This window comes from Notolepis coatsorum, assembly GCF_963971535.1.
Source record: "Notolepis coatsorum genome assembly, chromosome: 2".
Lineage (NCBI taxonomy): Eukaryota > Metazoa > Chordata > Actinopteri > Aulopiformes > Paralepididae > Notolepis > Notolepis coatsorum.
Genome location: NC_140166.1, coordinates 16,432,181 through 16,456,883, shown reverse-complemented (window position 1 = coordinate 16,456,883; position 24,703 = coordinate 16,432,181). Strand labels below are relative to the sequence as shown.

The 24,703-nt window shown below is 42.6% G+C and overlaps 1 protein-coding gene across 1 annotated transcript in view; it reads left to right on the top strand.

Annotated features, from left to right (window-relative positions):
- The window catches only part of grin1b (glutamate receptor, ionotropic, N-methyl D-aspartate 1b), a gene marked incomplete at both ends in the record, with an annotated part of 290,208 nt that overhangs the window by 208,233 nt on the left and 57,272 nt on the right, over positions 1 to 24,703 (top strand). The window contains one exon of the mRNA XM_084308084.1: positions 2,449 to 2,613. Within this exon, the coding sequence (XP_084164210.1) occupies positions 2,449 to 2,613 (165 nt within the window). The remainder of the gene's footprint in view (positions 1 to 2,448; positions 2,614 to 24,703) is intronic.

Genomic DNA, 24,703 nt, shown 5'->3' with positions numbered 1-24,703 from the left:
TCTTGGATTTAATGTGATTGGATTTCTGTAGGCTACCTATCTTGTATTGTACAATAATTATTGCAACACATTTTTTTTTTAAACCTTATGGTATAAACCGTGTGGACCACATCTGGTGTTTTATACAAATACAGATACAGATAACTGTGTCCGTTGAACAGAGACAGATACATTTACAGATACAGATAATGACATCTCTGCACACCCCTAGAGAGCACCATCTAATTTCTTGAACAGTAAATCATAGATGCCATACATGCAGGACAGACAGCAGTGTAATGTAAGCAGTGTACCAGCCGACCTGTGTTCCCACTATAGTATCCTAGGTCACAGCACTGGGTCTCCATAATTCATCAGACAGCATTATGACCTGGCTCTGGGCTCTGGCAGGCGCTCTTACACATGTTCAATGTTTTAACAGTTATTTATAAAATATTGGCTGAACACACTGTCGCTAGTACAGCAATGCCCTGCTTCACATTCAGATACATCGATAGATAGATAGATAGATAGATAGATAGATAGATAGATAGATAGATAGATAGATAGATAGATAGATAGATAGATAGATAGATAGATAGATAGATAGATAGATAGATAGATAGATAGATAGATAGATAGATAGATAGATAGATAGATAGATAGATAGATAGATAGATAGATAGATAGATAGATAGATAGATAGATAGATAGATAGATAGATAGATAGATAGATAGATAGATAGATAGATAGATAGATAGATAGATAGATAGATAGATAGATAGATAGATAGATAGATAGATAGATAGATAGATAGATAGATAGATAGATAGATAGATAGATAGATAGATAGATAGATAGATAGATAGATAGATAGATAGATAGATAGATAGATAGATAGATAGATAGATAGATAGATAGATAGATAGATAGATAGATAGATAGATAGATAGATAGATAGATAGATAGATAGATAGATAGATAGATAGATAGATAGATAGATAGATAGATAGATAGATAGATAGATAGATAGATAGATAGATAGATAGATAGATAGATAGATAGATAGATAGATAGATAGATAGATAGATAGATAGATAGATAGATAGATAGATAGATAGATAGATAGATAGATAGATAGATAGATAGATAGATAGATAGATAGATAGATAGATAGATAGATAGATAGATAGATAGATAGATAGATAGATAGATAGATAGATAGATAGATAGATAGATAGATAGATAGATTGAATGAGGGTGTTGGTGGAGAACAGGACTGGGTTATTTATGAGGCAGTTTTATGACAACCAGGTTTAACCCCTTGTGTGCCACTATATTACCACACTGATTTTGTCCTAATCAGTTCATAGACACTCACTGCACTCAGATTTAGAACACATATCCAGGGGTTGAAATGTGTCCTGTTGAGCATAGTGCTAATGGATGAACCATGTTTCTCTTCTGTTCTCTCTGCTCTCTCGCTCTCTCTCCTCTCCATCTAACAATCTATTTAATACTTTCCCTCCTACTCTCTGTGTGTGTGTGTGTCTCTCTCTCTCTCTCTCTCTCTCTCTCTCTCTCTCTCTCTCTCTCTCTCTCTCTCTCTCTCTCTCTCTCTCTCTCTCTTTTCTCTCTTTCTCATCCTCTCCCATCCCCCTTATGACCTTCTCTTACCCTGACTCCACTCTATTTCCTTCACCTCCCATCCCCCGCTCTGTCCACTCCACTCTCTCTCCTTCCTTTTTAACCCCATATCTCTCTCTCTCTCTCTCTTCTCTCTCTCCTCTCTCTCTCTCTCTCTCTCTCTCTCTCTCTCTCTCTCTCTCTCTCTCTCTCTCTCTCTCTCTCTCTCTCTCTCTTCTCATCTCCCTCCCCTCTCCTCTCTCTCTCTGTCCCTCTCTCCTCTTCTCATTTCCTCTCTTCTCTTCTCCTCATCCTCTTCCTGGCTTCTCCTTTTGTGTTGCCTCTGCTCCTCTCCTCTCTCCTCCTCTCCCTCTCTCCTGCTCTCATCCTCTCCAATCCTCTCTCCTCTACTCTCCTCCTCTACTCTCCTCTCTTCCTCTCTCCTGCTCTCATCCTCTCCAATCCTCTCCTCTCTTCTCTCCTCTCTCCTCCTCTCCTCTGCTCACTCATACTCTCCTCTATTCTACTCCCCTCCCCTCTCTTCTCCTCGCATCTCCTCTCCTCTCTCCTGCTCTCATCTCTCCTCATTTCCTCTGCTCTCTCTTGCTCTTCTCTCATATCTCCTGTTCTCCTCTCCTCTCTCCTGCTCTCCTCCTCTCCTCTCCTCTCTTCTACTCTCCTCCTCTCCACTCTCCTGCTCTCTGCCTCCCCTCTCTTCTCCTCTCCTCTGCTCTCTCCTGCTCTCCTGCTCTGCTCTCTCCTGCTCTCTGCCTCCCCTCTCTTCTCCTCTCCTCTGCTATCTCCTGCTCTGCTCTCTCCTGCTCTCCTCTCCCTCTCTGCAGGTAAACAACAGTAATAAGAAGGAGTGGAATGGTATGATGGGAGAGTTATTAGGAGGTTTGGCTGACATGATCGTAGCCCCTCTCACCATCAACAACGAGCGTGCACAGTACATCGAGTTCTCCAAGCCCTTCAAGTACCAAGGGCTCACTATCCTCGTCAAGAAGGTCAGTTCAGACCCCAGAACACAAAGCCCTGTCATTCTGTGTCCAGGGCCCTCATTTATCAACGTTGCGTACGCACAGATATGTGCGTAACCCATGCGTACGATCATTTCTAAGCAAAGTGTGGGACTTATCAATTTGAACTTGTGCTTGACTTTGTGCGTATATTTACGCACAGCTCCGACCGTGCGTACCTGGCGCCCCGTGGTAGAATATGAATATTGCAACGCGGAAATAAGCTTCCGTGCATTAGTTTCAACACTGGCGTATTCTGTATGAACCGTAATTCATTATAGCGACAGTAGTGTAATTATTGTCAAACCCTATAAATATAGCATTTGGAATAGGTCTTTCTCTCCGAATGAATGCAGCATGGTTTATATATAGCGTTATCAGGTGCACTGACCGCGCTCGCGGGGAACTGTTTTCAGAGATAGCAGATAGGAATGGATGAATGAATGAGGGGCAGTCTAATTGCAGAGAGAACATAATATTAACTAGAGTCCGCTACCCGAGACACCTCCTTGATTTGTACCGCAATTTGGGACCCAAATTGGAGCTATAAGCTTATAGCCGTTTCCGTGCTTATTTGAGAAGGGTCCAGCTGCAGAGCCGGAGAGCAACGCTCTCAGGGCCAAGTTAGCACTTATACTATTTTGAGAGAGACAGCAGAGAGACAGACAGCAGAGAGACAGACAGCAGAGAGACAGACAGACAGACAAACAGATAGACACAGTGTGTGTGTGTGTGTGTGTGTGTGTGTGTGTGTGTGTGTGTGTGTGTGTGTGTGTGTGTGTGTGTGTGTGTGTGTGTGTGTGTGTGTGTGTGTGTGTGTGCGTGTGTGTGACTACTAGTCTCCTAGTAGAGACCCCCCCCCCTCTGGACCACCTCCTAGTAGAGACTGTACGACTGGCTGCGAGGAGGAGGGGGAATTGCAACCACCGCAAGCAAAGCTTAACCCTTTCACTGCAGTACACGGCTGTAACCAGAAAAGTCAAGTCATTAATCCTCATCTTCGTCTTCTTCCTAGAGAAGTCTCTACTAGGAGGTGGTCCAGAGGGGGGGGGGGGTGAGTCTCTACTAGGAGGTGGTCCAGAGGGGGGGGGGGTGAGTCTCTACTAGGAGGTGGTCCAGTCCGGTCACTCCACAGAGACAGCCCTCATTGCGGTCACAGAGGCACTTCACTTAGCAAAAGCGAAAGGCCTCTCCTCTGTCCTGATTCTCCTAGATCTATCTGCAGCCTTCGACACAGTCAACCACCAGATCCTCCTTGCGGCCCTCGCAGGAATGGGAGTGGCTGGCTCTGCGCTGACATGGCTGTCATCATACCTCAATGACCGCTCCTACCAAGTGTCATGGAGAGGGACCCTGTCGGCCACCCGCCCCCTGCGGACGGGTGTCCCCCAGGGCTCGGTTTTAGGACCCCTTCTCTTCTCCCTCTACACTAAATCACTGGGTAACATTATCACGTCTCATGGCTTCTCCTACCATTGTTATGCCGACGATACTCAACTCTTCCTCTCCTTCCCTCCCTCAGATATCCACGTCTCTGAGCGGATCTCGGCCTGTCTGTCCGACATCTCAGCCTGGATGACGTCCAACCACCTCAAACTGAACCTAAGCAAAACAGAATTGCTCCACCTGCCGGCCAAATCATCCCCCCTAACCGACCTTTCAATCACAGTCGAGAATGCAGCTGTGACTGCGTCCCCGACCGCCAAGAACCTTGGTGTTGTCCTCGACGACCAGTTGAACTTCTCTGCTCACATCGCAGCGACGACCAGAACCTGCCGATTCCTCCTGAGCAACGTCAGAAGGATCCGCCCCTTCCTGACAAAAGAAGCCACCCAACTCCTCGTCCAATCAACAGTCATCTCCCGCCTCGACTACTGCAATGCACTGCTCGCTGGCCTCCCGGCCACTGCCACTAAGCCTCTTCAACTCATTCAGAACGCAGCGGCCCGCCTGATCTCAAACCTACCGAAGTCGGCCCATGTCACCCCACTTCTTAGGGACCTGCACTGGCTCCCCATTGCTGCACGAATCCGCTTCAAGGCCCTCGACCTAGCATACCGTGCGGCAAAGGGAACCGCTCCCGCCTACCTCCGGTCAATGGTCTCTAACTACACACCCTCAAGACCCCTACGCTCTGCATCTTCTGGCCGCCTCAGACCTACTCCTATCCAAGCTCCGGGAGGGTCATCAAAGAGAAGTCGCCTATTCTCAGTCCTTGCCCCACAATGGTGGAATGAACTACCCACCCCAGTTAGGACAGCCGAATCACGTCCAATCTTTCACCGTCGACTAAAGACGCACTTCTTCAACCATTATCTGAATAAAAAAAAAAACAATAAAAAAAAAAAATCTAACCCTAACTAACCGTACTGTCATGCACTTGTCCTAATAAACTAACCTACACTGTAGCACTCAACACTTTGATGAACATTGTTGCTCAGCTGATAGAGTTGTGCCCTTCCTGATGGCTTGTCGTACAGAACTTGTAAGTCGCTTTGGATAAAAGCGTCAGCTAAATGACTAAATGTAAATGTAAATGTAAATGGGGGGGGGGGGGGGGTGAGTCTCTACTAGGAGGTGGTCCAGAGGGGGGGGGGGGGTCTCTACTAGGAGACTAGTAGTCACACACACACACACACACACACACACACACACACACACACACACACACACACACACACACACACACACACACACACACACACACACACACACTGTGGAACAGTGTCTATCTGTCTGGCTGTCTGTCTTTCTGCTGTCTGTCTCTCTGCTGTCTCTCTCAAAATAGTATAAGTGCTATCTTGGCCCTGAGAGCGTTGCTCTCCGGCTCTGCAGCTGGACCCTTCTCAAATCAGCACGAAAAAAGCTATAAGCTTATAAAACGATTTAATATGCTAAACTTCGTTTTAAATTCTTTAATTCACATTTGTTTATTTCATAAAGATTTTCCGGACATAATTCTACCTGTCCCGACCAGATCCAGATGAATACAGATGAATTATCTACTCAGAATAGTATAAGTGGCTATCTTTTATGCTGTAGATCACTGCTGGTACGTGCGTGCAGGACCTTTATTTCAGCGGGGACTGTGCGTGTTTATTTGACGTTACTGTACAATATATGTGTATTAAAAGACGGAGCTGTCTTTTATTGTAATATAATAATTATTAATATAAAAAATTATAATAATAATTTATAGGCTACCTAATACCGACATCAAAATAGATTGTATGCCTCTACGAATCATATTAAACCATGCAGGTAGAAAATGTACGGATAACTTTAATCCCTTGGTATTAATAGAACATTAAAAGAACTAAACGAAGAAAGGCATTCATATTCCAGCATGCATTAATGACACCAACGGGCAACGGCAAACAGTGGTTAACGGTCTTTATTAGTGTTTTGCGGTGTCCAGGCAGCAATGGTCTTTTAGGAAGTTAATAGATATAATATCCGACATCACCGTGTACATGTCTGTCAGCCTGTCACGTATTTCTCATATAACACGCTTTCGCTCGGTTTAGTCCATTTTTCCACATTTCATGGGGGTGTTCATTACCGTATATGGTTAATTACGGGCGGTTCTATATGCAAATACTTAAAATCGTGCACGAGCGCGGAGCGTACTGTAGAACAAGTGGCATTTATCAACACGGAGTACTTGCCGGTGTGCGTGGGACACGTCTACGCACGTTTGATAAATCCCGATTTTTTCGTGCGTACACATATTCTAAATTCTGTGCTTACGAACGGAAGTAGAACACTTTCTAAGAACTGTTGATAAATGAGGGCCCTGGTGTTTAGGGAACATGTTGGCAGTGTGGCTAGAGCAGTGAAGGTGAGTGCTGTGTATACCATATACTTTTATCAAAATAATATACTGCCATTCTATTATAATAATAATTATTATTATTATGTTAAATAATATTATTATTATTACTAATATTATATGTATATCATTTTACATTATTGTTCTATAGAATTTTTTGTGCTGTGAATCAATTAAATCTTTTCATCAAGTTAATCACAATAATAGGCTGTCACGATTACACACACAGGACAGACCACTAACATCAATACTACAATGACACCACCCCACATATGGGGTAAAAAAAAATAAAAATAAAAATACAAATAAAAATAAAATAAAAAACCAACACAAAACTAAGAAAAATCGACCTGAAATGAACCTGAACCGTACCCTCCACTCTCACAGGTCCAGTGTGATCCAAAATAACTGTACCTTCCCCACCTTTACGCCTCCGAAGCCTATAGAGATAATCATACGCATCACCGCTGTCTTAGGCAACCTAAACTAACGTTACAACTAACCTAAAGTTAGTTTAGGTTCGTGTTAACGTTAGATAATGTACAAAATAAACATTTTCCGCTGCTATAGACGTCGCTCTTTTATTTTGAAATCCCCCAGAAAGGAAGTCATTGCTCTCGTTATCTGCTTGAGTATCCGGTTAGCTCCGTTAGTGTGCAGTAGTTAGTAGTATATCAATACCAGCCATTGGATTACTGTTTTCTAAATTGGGGAGGCTTTTAATCGTCAAGGTAAGAGGATTTTAAGTCATGGTATCCATAAACTTCAATCAGTTCAGATCCTTTGAAGGAATGAGAATATCAACAAACCTGTAGGGAACGTCAGGGTACTGTCCTGCCTCACTTCCAGTGATGAAGCTAAGCTATGCTAACGGAGCGACTGTTCCCTAAGCTAAATGCACGCACAGAGACAAAAAAGGTATGTATCTTCTTGTCTAACTCCAGGGAAGATGTTAAATAAGCTAATTTCCCAAAATGTTGGAGTTATCCTTTAACAGATTGCAGAATGGGTACAATACAGTACGGCTCAATACACACAATTGTTAAGGGGATGCAGACCAGAGAAAGACGTTTGTCTTGTTTACATCAGGGTCCCCCCCTGTTGTTGTCGGTATTAGCCTAATACCGACAACAAAATAGATGCCTCTAAAAATCATATACTATTAGGTAGCCTATATGAATTACATATAATAGCAGCCATAGCCTACATTATGCAACAGTAACTTGCGCATATATGATAGCACAATGCACAGCCTGCGAAACCTGCAGTAAACTAACTTGATCATTAATCTAGCTGTTGTATCTTTACGCTTATGAAAACATTAAATAATATGTTTTCATTGCATTAATAGCCTATATTCTCAAATGGCATTTAATGGCTATCCAACTCCTCGTCTCTATCCTCGCGACGGACCAGTGTATACCTTATATTATATCATATTCATATTCATATAATAGTTTACTATTTTACTCTATCAGCATACCAGCATGTAATACGTTCTGAGTGTGTATCTACCTCAACTCCTTATTATTTTGCGCATAGATTGCAGAAATACGGGAACGTTTTGATTTATATTAACACTTTGGTTGCCTAAGGTTAAATTCATGATATACCATAGATTGCGCTATTTGTCTATGGAGAAAGTCCCCTTCTTTGCACGGCTATAACTTTTTAAATTCTATTGCTACATTGCCATTATTAGGGCCCATTCAAAGTCCTATATGTATTGTTCATTGTGTAGCAACGTTAAACTTTTTCATTCACATATTCATAGTAAAGTATGGTCTAATGTATAAGTATGTTTTCATCTCTTTCTGCAGCTTTCTCCAGAACGTGATTTATAGCCCCAAATGCATTATATTGATGATGAAATATAGTTTGATGGCAATCAGCGCGATATAAAAAATTCCAACTAGACGTACTTCTAGAAGTTACTACACGTCATCTGATGTTGACCGGATGGGCGAGGGGGCGTTTATAATTCCGTGGGCAGCGTTATACCAATCATCTAATGTGGGTCAAATGTTAGCAGTTAGTATCGAACACGGTAACGTTACACGCTGAAACTCACCCCAGTCTCCGCGCGCCGTTGGGCGATCATCGTCGAGTAGAAATCTTATCATTATGGGATATATTTTTACCCGGTCCATCTCCAGCTTGTATAATGGTATATACGTCCAAATCATGTTGTTTATCGAGTTATTGCCAATCGATCACCGTGTAGCGTGACGAGCCAGAGTCCCATGAACTATAGCGAGCGCCCGGAAGTACTACGGTCGTCATGACAACCTCTATTCAACATCCTGTTTGGCGATTGCGCCGATCGGCCACCAGATGGCGCTCCTGAACCACCAGAGAGCTCAGTGGGTCCTGCTGGTGGATCTCAGGCCAGCGGAGGGGACATATTAATCCGATCGCAGATTTTTGAAATATTGATATAAGGACGCTGTACAGCGTCCCCCGGCAACTTGAGCATGGCCAGCAATGACGTGAAAAGACGTTTCATGGCAGTCAAAGTGTTAAAAGGCTTTGACATTGTAAAACTAAATACGTGGAATTCTGTAAGCATAATACAAGTCATATCACCCACACGATATATGCTCTGTGTCCAGAGCATGTATGCTTTTCATTCATTTAAGACACATTATTGCAAGGGTTTTGTAATACACATACACCCTGTTCTCATTGCAATGCGTTTTTTATTCTTTCTTATACAGTAGGAAGGGGGAAGAACACTATATTGTGGGTGTTCATATGACTTGTATTCTGCTTACAGCTTCGAAATTCCACTTGTTTCGTTTAACGTAAAGCCTTTTAAATATAATAAAAACGTTCCCGTGTTTCTGCGATCTGTGCGCAAAATAATAACGAGTTGAGCTACGCGGAGCGCAGTCAGTCAGTACACCCCGTATATTCCGATAACGGCATAACGCTATATAAACCATGCTGCATTCATTCGGAGATAAAGACCTATTATTCCAAATGCTATTTATAGGGTTTTGACCATAATTACACTACTGTTGCTATTTTACAATGAACTATAATGAATTACGGTTCATACAGAACACGCCAGTGTTGAAACTAATGCACAGAAGCTTATTTCCTTGTTGTAATAATATATTCTACCAACGGGCGCCAGCTACGCATGCTCTGGGCTGTGCGTAGACATACGCACAAAGTCAAGTTCACGTTCAAATTGATAAATCCCACACTTTGCTTAGAAATGGTCGTACGCACGGGTTAAGCACATATCTGTGCGTACGCAATGTTGATGAATGAGGGCCCAGATATTTCCCCCATTTGCTAATGTATTTTTCTCCTTTCTCTCCTAAACTAAAATATATCTTCTCATAGGCAGCTACCCTACCCAGTTCGCTACTCCACTCTCGAAATGATGGGCCACATGTTTAAAATACTAATGTTTAGTTGTATTTTTTGGGATAAAACAAATACATGTGTGGAATCAATCTCTTTTTACTTCATTGTTAATCTCAGTTTAGATGATTTCTAAATTAGAATTAGAATCTCTTGCTGAGTAAGAGTCTCAGAGAGTGATTGGCATGACCCACAACTTAAATGAATCGCAGACTTAATTAGCAGACAACCACACAACAAAGTAATTGTTTACAAAGTAACATCTCACCCAAATAAATGCTACAGTAACAGTGAGTAGGGCTATTTAAGAAACGGATGTTATAGTGTCTTTGAAGAGACTGTGAACAGTCCCTTTTCATACTAGTTGAATACGATTACTTGGGACAGTGTGAACTTGTGTAACATGACTCAAGTTTCAAGTTCAAGTTTCAAGTTTCTTTAATAGTTGTCATACAGAAGTACAGAATACTTTTATACAAAATGCTTCTTACTGTTACGCTCCAGAGACTGTGCTAGACAAGATAAGTATCAAATAACATAGTATAGCATGTAAATTAGAAGTAGAAAATGAGGTCACAGTGTTCAGTATAGACATATGTACAATGTTCGATGCAGAATAGACGTAACTGAGTTACCATATAATATACAATACTATGCAGTGTACTAATATACAATACTATATAGTGCAAAGCAGAAATGGGATGAGGTACAATTTAGGTACAATTTACAGTAAGGTGTACGAGTTGTAGTGCAATCCTTTATCAATAAATATAAAGTGTGGGGAGTGGGTGCTACAGTGTGTTTGTTTAAAGTGAGTGTGTGCTATAAAGTGTGGGGAGTGGGTGCTACAGTGTGTTTGTTTAAAGTGAGTGTGTGCGTGTGGATGTGTGTGCTATGTGCGTTTGATGGTTGTTGTGTAGTGTTCATTGTTCGTTGAGCAGCCTGATGGCCTGGGGATAGAAGCTTCTTCTGAGTCTTTCTGTGCTCGCCTTGAGACTCCGGTATCGCTTGCCTGACCGCAGCAGTTCAAAGAGGCAGTTGTTCGGGTGACTGGAGTCCTTAATGATTCTCTTAGCCTTGCCCCTGCACCGCTTGTTGTAAATGTTCTGGAGGGTGGGGAGCCCCCCTCCAATTGTGCGTTCGGCTGAACGTGTCACTCTTTGTAGTCTCCAGTCAACCAGTTCATAAAATCTACACATTTTAAGCAGTTGCTCAGACAGATTAGCTTGTTGACATTTTCAGATGACAGAGCTGACCTCTTCTTCTGCACAGTGTGGCCAAAGAAAACAGTCTCTCACATGGCACACTGCACGAAAACGGTAAATGTCTGGCATCAATGGTTTCCAAATACTTACGGTCAAATTACAGTCAAATCAAATACATTTACAGATTACAACCTTTATTTAATGGTTAATATTTTGATAAAAGGTCATTTACTGTATTTTTATGGTATTTACACTTAAAGTAGAAAAACAAAGGTAATATGTAAAATAATACAGTGAATTTTTTTTTACAGTGCCAAGTACTTTTGTGCAACATGTGTCTATGCTGGGGGTTCTGTCTTATACCGGCCTAGAGTTGTGTCTGTGTACAGTGTAGTGGACTTGTGTCTGTGCTGGCACTGGGCTCTATACCGGTCTAGAGTTGTGTCTGTGTACAGTGTAGTGGACTTGTGTCTGTGCTGGCACTGGGCTCTATACCGGTCTAGAGTTGTGTCTGTGTAAAGTGCCTCATCATCAGACTCTGACCCCATCAGTAGGAGGGCCATCTTTTTCTTGGGTGTCTCTGGTTCCATGTCCTCTCTGGAGGGCTGTGATGCAGCAGGCTCTCTGTCCTTCAGCAGCTCCCTCATTGTCTGCCACACCTCTTCCCTCTCTGCTTTGGGCAGGCACATTTAATCTGGGATCTAGAGCTGTTACTGCCTTTAGTCATGACAGGTTTGTGTTCTCCTTTCGTCTGTTGAGGTCCTCTGTGAATGCACCTTTAAAGCACACTATAATATATATAGGTAGGATCAATATCAGAGACCTCCATCGTACGCAAGAGGTGGCAAAGTACAGGCAGCACCACAGAGCAGGACACATGTTTGTCACCCAGGAGCTCAGTCACACCTGTTAACAGAATTCGGCTATAGGGCGACAATAATGTGGTAAAGAGGCATGGTTTATATCTTGAGCCTGAACTGGCGTGGTTTCTTTTTATTCACATGGAAAGAGCAGCAGTAACATACATGGTCTTCTCTCACTGAGAGACATTGGGGGAGAGAACGAAATGGGAGTATACCTTTGCTTTTATACTCGCCACAAGGTGGGGTACCTGGGTGGCTCCGCCTAGAGCGCCCTCTAGTGGGAACAGATATATATGCAACTAGACAGTCACTGGTGGAGACAATTATATATGCAGGTAAACAGTTACTAGTGTAAACAGACATATGTACAGTTAGACAGTTACTAACAATCCTACACAGAGCCTCTGATCTCAACACTCCAACTTAGGTTTGCATTAGCATACTGGCTGACTTCTGGGGAAAACATTTAACAAAGGAAATAATATGACCCCAAAAACATCCATAGGGTATGACAGTCAATATCTTCACGTTAAACATGACCTTTGCAAATCCCTTCAATTTTAATTTGAAACAGGCCCCCTCATAGTATCTATTACTCTGTCGTCCATTGGACAGTAAACCGGTGTCATTCTTTCTTATCTGATGACATACCTGATGAGATGATATTATTTATAATGACATGTTTACATCTATATTGACACATTGGGTTCCTAGTAATCACAATGGTCCCCTGGTTGTCCTCATAAACAACAGTCTTCATATATACTCAACGTTCATCATTTTAAACGGTTTTGACAGAACGCCCATTCTTCAAAAACACGGTATAGAGGATACATTTCAATTACCTACTGCATTTTGAACAATACATTCATAACCTTATCTTCATCACTTCGAGCAGTTGCTCTAGATAAACACATTTTTGCATTGTCATAGCTAGAAATATATACTCAGCTTCACAGGCTGATAGTATCACTGTAGGCTCTAAGCCCTTAAACCTTTGTTGTCTTTTCTGAAACACCGCTGTCCGCCTGCAGCACCTCTGGGATAACGAAAAACATATTTTTGACGTAGTTCAATGATTCTCTGTGGGGTCAACAAAAATACTATGACACTCTTACTCACTACAGAACATAGGTCAGGGCGAGTACAGGTTGTCCAACAGAATGAAGCTACCGACAGTTTATCTATACATTTCTTACTTCAGTCAAAAACATCTCAGGACCCTCTCCCACATATCTCATCTGGGATACTTTTACACAGTTGGCAGACCGCTCGAAGTCCATACCTATAAAATGGTTTAACCTGCCTAGGTCTTTCTTTTGTGGTCTGGAGCAATGATCAAATCCTCCACTTCTGTATTTTAAACATAGATCCTCTTTTGTATTTAAACATTGAATCACCTCTGTACTTTAACATTGTAAACCACCCACCTCTGTACTTAAACATGGGGTTAAACATAAGATCCATTTCAGTATTTTAAACCTGGTAACTCATCCACCTCTGTACTTAAACATGGGACCAAACATAGGGCTCATTTCTTCAGCATTTAATCAATTTTCTATGAACCATACTTTGTATTTACCGTGGTCTTCAATACCCTCCTGGATCGAGTACAACCATTTCCCTCCCACTGTCTGTCTGTCCTCTGGTAACTTGGTTGAATACATCCATTTCCCTCCCACTGTATGTCTGCCCTCTTCGGGGGACAATGTGGCCTCTTTAAAGGTCGGGTTTACCCCACTGACTACCCTGTAGTATTACTCAACGGGGGTAGGTGTATTGTCCTCCTTGTCACTCCCTTTCCTGGCATAGCCTGTCAGACATTCTGGGGGTTTGTGTTCCCTTGGGGGATACCTCCCACTGCTTGAGGCACTTGACGTCACCCTCAGGTGCTCCTCGTCATCGCCCTCTGGGGGTTGCTGACTGTCTGTCTGCACAACTGTACTAAATACACTGGGGTGATGTGTTTCTGTTTCTACACACCTTGCTCTGGAGTCCAGCTCTGGCTCCTCTGTCTGTGTCTCGCTCTCACAGGTTGTCTTCGTGACAAACTTGACTAGCATGTGTTTCTGCACTCTCCCGTTACCGGGGTGATAAACTAGGAAAGCAGGACTTCCTCTGTCGTGTCCTACGAAAAATCCTTTTACATCCTTGGACTTGGGTTTTCCCCTGTCCTGCAGGTACACATAACACACTGATCCAAATCGGTGCATTCTGGCCAGATTACACTTCTTTCCTGTCAGCGCTGTATACGGGGTGGTGCCCGAGTGCTTATTAAAGCACCTGTTTCTGGTGTAAGCGGCTTCTTGCACCGCATAATGCCACAGGCTCTTTGGTAAGTTACTATCTGCTAGCTTACACCTAGCCATTTCGAAAAGGGTGTGCCATTCCCTCTCTGCCACCCCGCTCTGGTGTGTGGGATATGGATGTGACGTCTCGTGTCTTATCTTATACCTTCTCAACAGTGATTGGAACTCTCTGTTTGTGAACTCGGTTTCGTGGTTGGACCTCAAACATCTTACTGTACCATAAGGGGCTACGTCTGCCAGGAATTTTTCTGTGGCCTGGAGTGTGTCACTCTTTTCTTTGATAAAGTAAACAAACATTGCCCCTGTACACCCATCTGTAAAGGACTGTACATATCTAAAACCTCCTATGGACTCGTTGCTTACTGGGCCTGCTAGGTCCATGTCAACTAGTGCAAGTGGTACCCTTACTCTGTCTGTGGGATTTCTGTATCTCGGTTGGGTAAACTTCCCCGTTTTGCACATAGCAATATTTTTGTCAGGTCTATGCTTCTCCCCTTCAATGTGCATGCCCTCTGACACTACTTGCAGTTTTAGTAAATCCTCGTAATTACAATGACCCATAATCTCGTGCCATGTCTGAATATCGTGACTGGCCATCCCGCTACACACATCATCATTATCATTACACTGGTCGTTGTCATTACACTCCGTTTTCAGATAAAATATTCTCTGGTACATCTTTATGTCAAACCGGGTACTGTCAGGTTCTACAAGAACATTTTTACCATTATCGAAGAATACCTTGGCGCCGCTTGCAGTAGCAGCTATTACAGAGAATAGTCCTTGTGGGAACGATGGTACGTGTAACTGAGGGGTACAATTCCCTGACTGTATTACTAGATATGATACTTACTACCACTACCTTTGTACTTAATATTCGGCCACCCAGTACACGGCATAAATATATTATGATGAACACTGTCACGTAGATGAAACGGATCCAACACAAATGTACGAATTAGAAATAGGTCTTTATTTCTACACAGCGATGGTGTGTAGAGCAAGCACTTAATCAAATCAATCACATTTATGAATGGAATTAGTATGCACTTTTATGGCAAGAGTATTCGTCGGTATATCAATAGAGAATGTCCAATCTCTGAAGGCGCAGGTGGTACATATACGACCTGGAATAGTTTAAGGAATAACAGCAATGATACTTTAATGATTATATACTGGATACACTAGAGGGGGTTAATCCGGTCGCTTGTAAGCCGACAGGAGTAGGAAGGGGGGGGGGGGTAGAATCCGGCTGCCTCATCCGGCCAAGGGTATCCCAGGTGAACCCACTGTAGTGCCGTTCAATGCGCCGGCGATCCTTGGACCACAGATGAAAGCAGGTGGACTCTTTGTGGGCCGGCGTCATCCGGTCCACGGAGGAGAGACGTGAAGCGACCTCGTCTTGCAGAGCGTCTCCTCACCTTGCGTCCTCTCCAGGGGGGGGGGTTCCAACACACGGCAGTGTCGGGGGTCTTTATCCATGGAATAATCAAAGTATACAAAGCATAATCCGTGCCTGGGAAGGCGGGCTGTCGTCGGTAGAATAATCCGGTATACAGGTCCACTCGCTCGTCGGCTCTGGGGCTCCTCGGGTGCAGCTTCACGTGGGGTCAACCACCCTGGGTAAGCAGCCAGTTCTCTGCCCGAAACGATGGGGTACTGACTACGGTAGTATTCTCACCGCACGAAGCACTATAAATTAACAGACTATTATTAGCTTAATAGACTACGTCCAACTCGACGATATAGTGCCAAATATGACTATTCAAATATTAATATACACGATGTCTCAATACCGATGGTAGGCGAACTTGGCCTTACTCCCACACGTGGCGTCGCGGGGAGGCTTTACGTCTGTGACTCTATTGGAGGGTAAGAAACTGGACTGAAAAGAAAGTCCTACTTTAGTAGCGCAGTATATATACGCACTATGAACAAATAGTCCCATTAGTGGTGCGGTAGTCAGATTCCTACGCGGAACTAGGACTTGTTCGTACATGTCGAGCGGTACGTTTGAACTGGGTCTGAGGGGTATGGCAGCCTGGCACCAAGGTCTCGACCAATAGTAGAATGGAGACTATTATGGGATGTTCAGTAGGCTAGAATGGATATTCAATGCATATTGTACAAGGAATATACAAGGGATATCAGGGAATATTAGAGAATATACAAATACAATTAAATATATATATATAATAAATATATATATTCGGTTTAATCTGGCCCTTCACAACAGTACGTATAGAGCGTTCTTTAGCGTCACCGTACGCCGGCGCCCCTTGCTGTCCGTGAGGCATACCTGTGCGTCTCCCCTCTCTTGTGCCAATCCGTAGATGCGTCTACCGTCCGCCAGCTCTATGCAGTGCCTCTCCGGGTGAAAAGTGTCGTCAAAGTTCTTGAACCGACTCCTGTCGTTGATGATATGGGAAGACGCACCTGTGTCCACGATCAGTCCCCTTCTCTGGGCCCGGTGCAGCTGGGCCGGTCCGGCGATGCCCGCCGTCCGCTCTCCAAAAGCGCAGTCTTCTTGTCCCGTTATCCTCCGGGCGTCGTCTCGACTCGCCTCACGTCGATCGCCGCCGCCATCGATTCTCCGGGCGTTGTCTCGATTCATCTCACGTCGATCGTCGCCATCATCGTGTCCGCTGTCGTCACCCCGTCCACAGTCGTTATCTTGTCTGTAGTCGCCATTTTGTCCGTGGCCTCCGTCTCGTCTGTAGCCGCCATTTTGTCCGTGGCTTTCGTCTCGTCTGTAGTCGCCATTTTGTCCGTGGCCTCCGTCTCGTTCATGGCCGTCGTCTCGTCCGTAGCCGCCATCTTGTCCATGCGCGTATCGCGCGCTCTGGTTGTGTTTCTTCATGCACACTCTGTCTGTGTGCCCCGTGGATTTCCAGAAGCTACACCAGACAGTCTTTGTGCATTCGCTTCTCCGATTGCCTTTATCTCCGCATCGCCAACACGCCAGTTCCGTCGTGGTCCTGGTTCTCTCTCTTGGCGTCGCTCGGGCCTTTAGCACCCTCTCCCCCTCCTCCGCGGCGGCTGGGTGGGTGTCTTCTGAGGCCTCGAAGTTCCTTAACTTAGCCTTGAACTGTCCCAACGTAATGTCCATTGAACCGTGTGTTACCAGGAGTGTGAGCGGTTTGTACATCTCCGGTAGTCCTCTCATTATCATCGCCATCATTAGCCCATCGCTTGGTGCTTCTCCGGCACTCCTCAGTGGTGTCGTGATTTGCTCCGCTCTGTTGATGTATTCGGTCACGGTTTCGGTGGTCCCCTTCCTCAGGCCCGTTAGTGCTGTGTAGAGGGCCACGACTCTGGGTCTTCCTCGCCCGATGAAATGCTCTCTCAATACCGCCAGGCTTTCTCGGCCAGTCTTTAGTGTCGCGGAATATCAGCTCCAGGCTGGTGTCGTCGAGCATCGGCGCTAACTCACAGTACGCGCTTGCGTTCCGCTGGTCGTCCAGGGCTTGCTCTTCCGCTGTCAGTTCTCCGGTGGGGGCCCCCAGGATCGTCTCCTTCAGCCCCGCCCCGTGCATGCAGCACAGCATGCGCTCTTCCCAGAGCTCGTAGTTCTCTGCTTTTCCATTGAATGTCGGCCATTTGCCTCTTCTCTTGTTTTCCATCCTCTTCGTTAATGGTATGCTTAGCTTTTGCTCTTGTTGGCCTAGCGTCTAGCCACACGGTTCTCCCAGCGCTATCCTAGCCTATAACTTCGGCTAAGCTTGCTACAGTACCTCCACTATTTCGCCCGGCGTTATCTGGGCCCATAACCTGTTAACAGAATTCGGCTATAGGGCGACAATAATGTGGTCAAGAGGCATGGTTTCTATCTTGAGCCTGAACTGGCGTGTTTTTTTTTTATTCACATGGAAAGAGCAGCAGTAACATACATGGTCTTCTCTCACTGAGAGACATTGGGGGAGAGAACGAAATGGGAGTATACCTTTGCTTTTATACTCACCACAAGGTGGAGTACCTGGGTGGCTCCGCCTAGAGCACCCTCTAGTGGGAACAGATATATATGCAACTAGACAGTCACTGGTGGAGACAATTATATATGCAGGTAAACAGTTACTAGTGTAAACAGCCATATGTACAGTTAGACAGTTACTAACAATCCTACACAGAGCCTCTGATCTCAAGAACACCTACAGTACAAACACACACAAAAAACAGCATTAATGGCTACACTTTCCATTCAGATAACACTCATTTAGGGGACAGGTCTGTAATTATTTCTAAAATACAAAGTGACAGGGAGAGAGACAATATTTGTGAGCACCAACAGTTAGTTCAGTAAGAAATGTGTATTGAATTGACTACTATTATATGAATTTAATTGCTCTATGCCTGAGAATGTTAAGCCCTGAATTAATTGTAGGTGTGTCAGAAAATCTAATTAGAGAGGACAGGGACATCATCTTACTTGCATGGCTCCAACAGTGTTTCCAATATTTTCGTATTCAGCTGAGGTTAGCATGTTTGATACACAGACTACTGTATTTAAAACCTGACCATCTTACTTCCGTTTTGATACCCATACAGTTTAAAGCTCATATGCTACATTCACGTATCTGACTGCAGCTTAAAGATCAAACAGCACATGTTAGAGTGAAACTATGTTCTGTCCTGAAGATGTCTTGGCATGCTCACCACATTGTTCTTCTATCTAAGACAGATTGGTTTTAATAATTTAGTGTTTGTGGAGCTATTAAGCTACATAGTCCTGTGGACATCTAGAATACTAACAGAACAATACACTGGCTTGTGTGAGTCTCTCTCTCTCTCTCTCTCCCCCCCTCTCTCTCTCTCTCTCTCTCTCTCTCTCTCTCTCTCTCTCTCTCTCTCTCTCTCTCTCTCTCTATATATATATATATATATATATATATATATATATATATATATATATATCTGTCTCTCTCTCTCTTTCTCTGCTTTGTCTCCTGTGACCCAAATCAGTCTCCCCCACTTCCACTTTTCTACTTTGATTTCCAATCTCTTTCCTTCTCTTCTTCCTTCTCTCTATCATCTCTCTTTCCTTCTCTCTCATTTCATTATCTCTCTCCTTCCCTCCTCTCTCCCATTTCTCCTCTCTCCTCACTTTCCTTATCTCTCTCCTTCTCTCTCATCTCTCTCCTTCTCTCCCCTTCCCTCCTCTCTCTCCCCTTTCTCCTCTCTCCTTTTCCCTGTCCTTCTCTCTATCCTTTCCTCATCTCTCTCCTTCCCTCTCCTCTATTTCCTTCTTCTCTCCTTGTCTCTATTCTCCCCTTATCTCTCTTTTCTCTTTCATTCTCTTTCTCATTATCTCTATTCTCCCCCCTTATACATTAAACTGACATGCTGAACTGAGCTAAATGCCTACATCACAGGCTAAGTTCCTGTTCCCAGTAGTAATCTGAACCAGTTACAGTCTGTCTGCCTGTATGTATGGATGTATGTATTTATGGATGTATATGTGAGACTTGAGGTCCTTTTGAGGGATCTTACATTTTTCTGAAGGTTCGTACCTTCAAAATAAGCCATCACTTGTACAAATCAGGCAGATACATTTCAATCTACAGTATGTCTTATGCATCATGCTGCTAACACATTAGTTATTCCAGAGCTACAGGCCATTGTACCCCCCCATATGTATTCATGTATGTATATATATATATGTATGTATGTATGTATTAGGGGTGCACCGATGTATCGGTCGGGTATCGGTATCGGCCGATAAGTGCCTTGTTGACTGCAATCGGCCTATCGGCCGATAAGCTCAAATGTGCCGATGGCAGTAGCCGATAAATATCCATCAATTTGTGTAGCGTCAAGACAAAAAAAAGTTCACTCGCGACCTACCTGCACAACGCCGCCCCCGGCCCACACACACAAGCTACTGCATCAAAGTTACTACTTATGATTAACAAGGCATTCGTTTTGTGGCATTAACATTATATAGTTAGTGTTACACGTTCATAACATCAGCATATTATTTAACCGAACGTAGCAAGCGTTCATACTAGCTCAGTTCCTTCCGTTGCTCACAGAGCCCTGAGTTTTACCCATTCTGCAATCTGTTAATAACGTTTTCAATCAGACACATGTATAGAAAGGCTTTGTTTTATTATAACATTAGTTGCAGTAAAATCATCGTCAAGACAAAAAAAAGTTCACTCGCGACCTACCTGCACAACACCGCCCCCGGCCCACACACACACACAAGCTACTGCATCAAAGTTACTACTTATGATTATCAAGGCATTCGTTTTGTGGCATTAATATTATATAGTTAGTGTTACACGTTCATAACATCAGCATATTATTTAACCGAACGTAGCAAGCGTTCATACTAGCTCAGTTCCTTCCGTTGCTCACAGAGCCCTGAGTTTTACCCATTCTGCAATCTGTTAATAACGTTTTCAATCAGACACATGTATAGAAAGGCTTTGTTTTATTATAACATTAGTTGCAGTAAAATCATTTTGCCTCATTTAAGTCATCCTGCGGAGCTAAAAGCTAAACGTCGGCCGCGCCGTGTTGTTGTTCTAGAAAACCGTCAAAATGAATGGCGGACAAAAGCAGAAGTAAAAAATGCAACACGCTTGCCGATTGGTGGTAACAGCAGAGGCGGGTGCAAGCGGTGTGTGACGTAATTGGCAGAATCGACTGTCAATCAAAATGTCATTGGTTGAGACAATAGTATCTCGCTGCAGCCCAGCAGGTAGACCATGCTGGGAGAACTAGTATCTAGCTGCAGCCCTGCAGAACATACTGGGAGAGAGATAGTGCTATTTCTTGATGTTTCCTTTTTTTAAGTAAGTAAAGAGGCCTATGTTCATATCGGTGAGCACAATTTGTAAGACAAATATACAGTAGTTTCACAAAAAAAAAAAATATTTAAAAAATATTTAAAAAAAATATTTTGCCACAAATATCGGTATCGGTATCGGCCGATTGTGTTAGTTGAACAATCGGTATCGGTATCGGTGGCAAATTTTCATATCGGTGCATCCCTAGTATGTATGTATGTATGTATGTATGTATGTATGTATGTATGTATGTATGTATGTATGTATGTATGTATGTATGTATGTATGTATGTATGTATGTATGTATGTATGTATGTATGTATGTATGTATGTATGTATGTATATATATATATGTGTGTGTGTGTGTGTGTGTGTATGTATGTATGTATGTATGTATGTATGTATGTATGTATGTATGTATGTATGTATGTATGTATGTATGTATGTATGTATGTATGTATGTATGTATGTATGTATGTATGTATGTGTGTATGTACATATTTAATGGATTAATATGTGTGAAGTGACAGCTGGCTTCAGTGTTTTTGGAATAAAACAACAGCTCTCTTATCTTCAACATGTCAATCAATGTCTTCATCTTGTGTTCTAACAGTGGACGGCCACATTGTAATTTGGTGAACATTTTTACTTTTTTCATGAATGGACAACCATTAATATTGAGGACCTAGTTTAAAAGTCTGATTTCTGACACACATACAGACACAGCAAAGTAGAGCCAGGTAATATATTTATACCATTATACTTTTTAATATATAATTTATTTGTATCTGTTATAATGTAATGCTGCTGTGACATCCTAATTTCCCAGAGCAATTATTAGAGTACAGTCTGTATCTACATATCTTCCATATTGTTTTTATTTTGTATTATGTTTTGTACCTCTCTGTGTCATTGTAAATGACAGCTTGCTTTCAATGATCTTTCAAGATTAAATAAAGATTGAATCTATGTAAATGTAGTCTAAAAATCTGATTTCTAACACATAAAAACACAGCAAAGTGGAGCCAAGTAATAATTTAATTCTGTGTCCAGCATTCTATTTTTGAAGAAGGTAATTTGCTTGTTTGCAATCATTAACAGTTTGAGTGCCAGCCATTAACATTGGAAACATGGTTAAATGCCACCACCCACTTCAATGATAGCGTTGTGAACGCATAATCTCTGTCTTACATTATGGCTATGTGTCTAATCTACCTGTCGCTTATCAATGACTTGTTTGCAGTCAACATTGTCGAAACGGATTGTTTTTTAATAGGTTCATTTTCGTTTTATAGCATTTTGAAAAGCCCTCGTTTTTCAGGAAAATATATAGATACCGTGATAAAAGGCATTTACTGGAATATTCTAGCATACACAAAAACGTTGTCATTTTTCTGCCTATTTATGAATCGTTTTCAAATAAACGCTAGATTATCGATAGTATATGTGTACTTATGCACGCTATAGAGGCGGGCTCAAAAATCGATTGTCTCATTTCCTCATCAGCGATCACCGCGCACACACACACACATGCACAGGGCAAACGCTTATATCTCTGTGAAAACAGCTCTGATTATCCTAAGACTGGTAAAATAAATTCCTTACCTGAGATCAGATGTTATCCAAAAAGATTATTCCAAGCACAATCGATCCTTCAGTTGGCCTTGACGGAAAAGTAAAATGAGGAAACTGGCCACCCCCCCTGCATCAGTGTAAAGTAATGGGGTGCAGTACCACAGGGAGAGACGATAGGGGGCGGTATCTTCCCAATTGAGCTCAGAGAGACTCTGCAGCACTAACCTGAGGCTCGATTGATGAAATATGAATTCAAATCGCCAATAAATTTAAAAAAAACTACAAACAAGCGCTATATAGCGTCGGGGGCACTCAAAGGTCGGCATGAACTAACGACAAAAAGCGTCCGTGGCACTCAATGTGTTAATAATATTGATTTATGCAGTTGGATTAAAGGTTTGAAAGTGAAGGTGAAAATGAACTCCACTTCAATCGGATGGTTTTCAGCTGGTGATGCTAATGGTAATACCATGGTGTTTCCATTGTGGTAGTGACCAACAATGATGGGAATGCCATGATATTTTTGGAAATAATATGATACCTTTTTGGAAATACTATTATACTTTTTTGGAAATACTATGATACTATTTCGTAACTTTAGTTGATTTATGTTGAGTCAGAGCTGTTAGAAGATGGTATAGGATGACCTTTAGGGGTTATATGTTGGATCAGAGGGTTAGAAGATGGTATATGATGACCTTTAGGGGTTACATGTTGGATCAGAGGGTTAGAAGATGGTATATGATGACCTTTAGGGGTTATATGTTGGATCAGAGGGTTAGAAGATGGTATATGATGACCTTTAGGGGTTACATGTTGGATCAGAGGGTTAGAAGATGGTATGTGATGACCTTTAGGGGTTATATGTTGCATCAGAGGTTTAGAAGATGGTATATGATGACCTTTAGGGGTTACATGTTGGATCAGAGGGTTAGAAGATGTTATATGATGACCTTTAGGGGTTACATGTTTCATCAGAGGGTTAGAAGATGGTATATGATGACCTTTAGTGATTACATGTTGGATCAGAGGGTTAGAAGATGGTATATGATGACCTTTAGGGGTTATATGTTGCATCAGAAGGTTAGAAGATGGTATATGATGACCTTTAGGGGTTACATGTTGAGTCAGAGGGTTAGAAGATGGTATATGATGACCTTTAGGGGTTATATGTTGCATCAGAAGGTTAGAAGATGGTATATGATGACCTTTAGGGGTTACATGTTGAGTCAGAGGGTTAGAAGATGGTATATGATGACCTTTAGGGGTTATATGTTGAGTCAGAGGGTTAGAAGATGGTATATGATGACCTGGGGTTTGTCTATACTAGGTTGTCATTGGGCCTCATTCATGAAGCGATATAAGAACAGATTTCGTTCTTAACTAGCATTTCCTCTTATTTTGTTCTTACCTGGGATTCAGCAATGTTTTCTTATTGTTGCTTTTCTCTCAGGCAAGATCAAATTCTAAGAGTGGTCGAGAGCACTCTTACCCAGATAAGAAACTCTTACCCAGATGAGAAACATTTAAAAAAGCCTACCATTCATAATAATAATAATACATCAGATTTATATAGCGCTGTTCCTAATGCTCAAAGACACTTTACAAAACAAACAATATAATACAATACAGTTTTAGCAGATAAAATAAAAAAATATATATAAAATGGTGAGAGAGGAAGGAGTTCATGGGTTGAAAGCAAACCATTGGTCAATTGCCCCCAAATACAATACCCCCAAATACGACTTTATAAACCCAGAACTTTTCAATAATAATAATAATAATAATAATAATTATTATTATAACTTATTGCGTGTGTTCTGCTTCTGAAATGGATTATATATTGCTGTTAGAACAGTTAGATGCTGGCTGCAGGCCGTACACATAGAACGCATACAACCTCTCCTCTCCTCCCCTCTCTCCTCTCCTCTCTTCTCTGCTCCACACCTAAAGTTCTGAGCGAACTCTGGGTTTTAGCCACAGCCTGTGTGGTGGAACGGCGTGGTACCGCGTGACATGAGCACTACACCTCTGGCCACAGGGACATTTCAGAGAGAGACAGATGACAGGTGACAGATCCGGTATTTCCGAACCTATAGGTTCAGAAATACCTGGGCCCTCATGCATC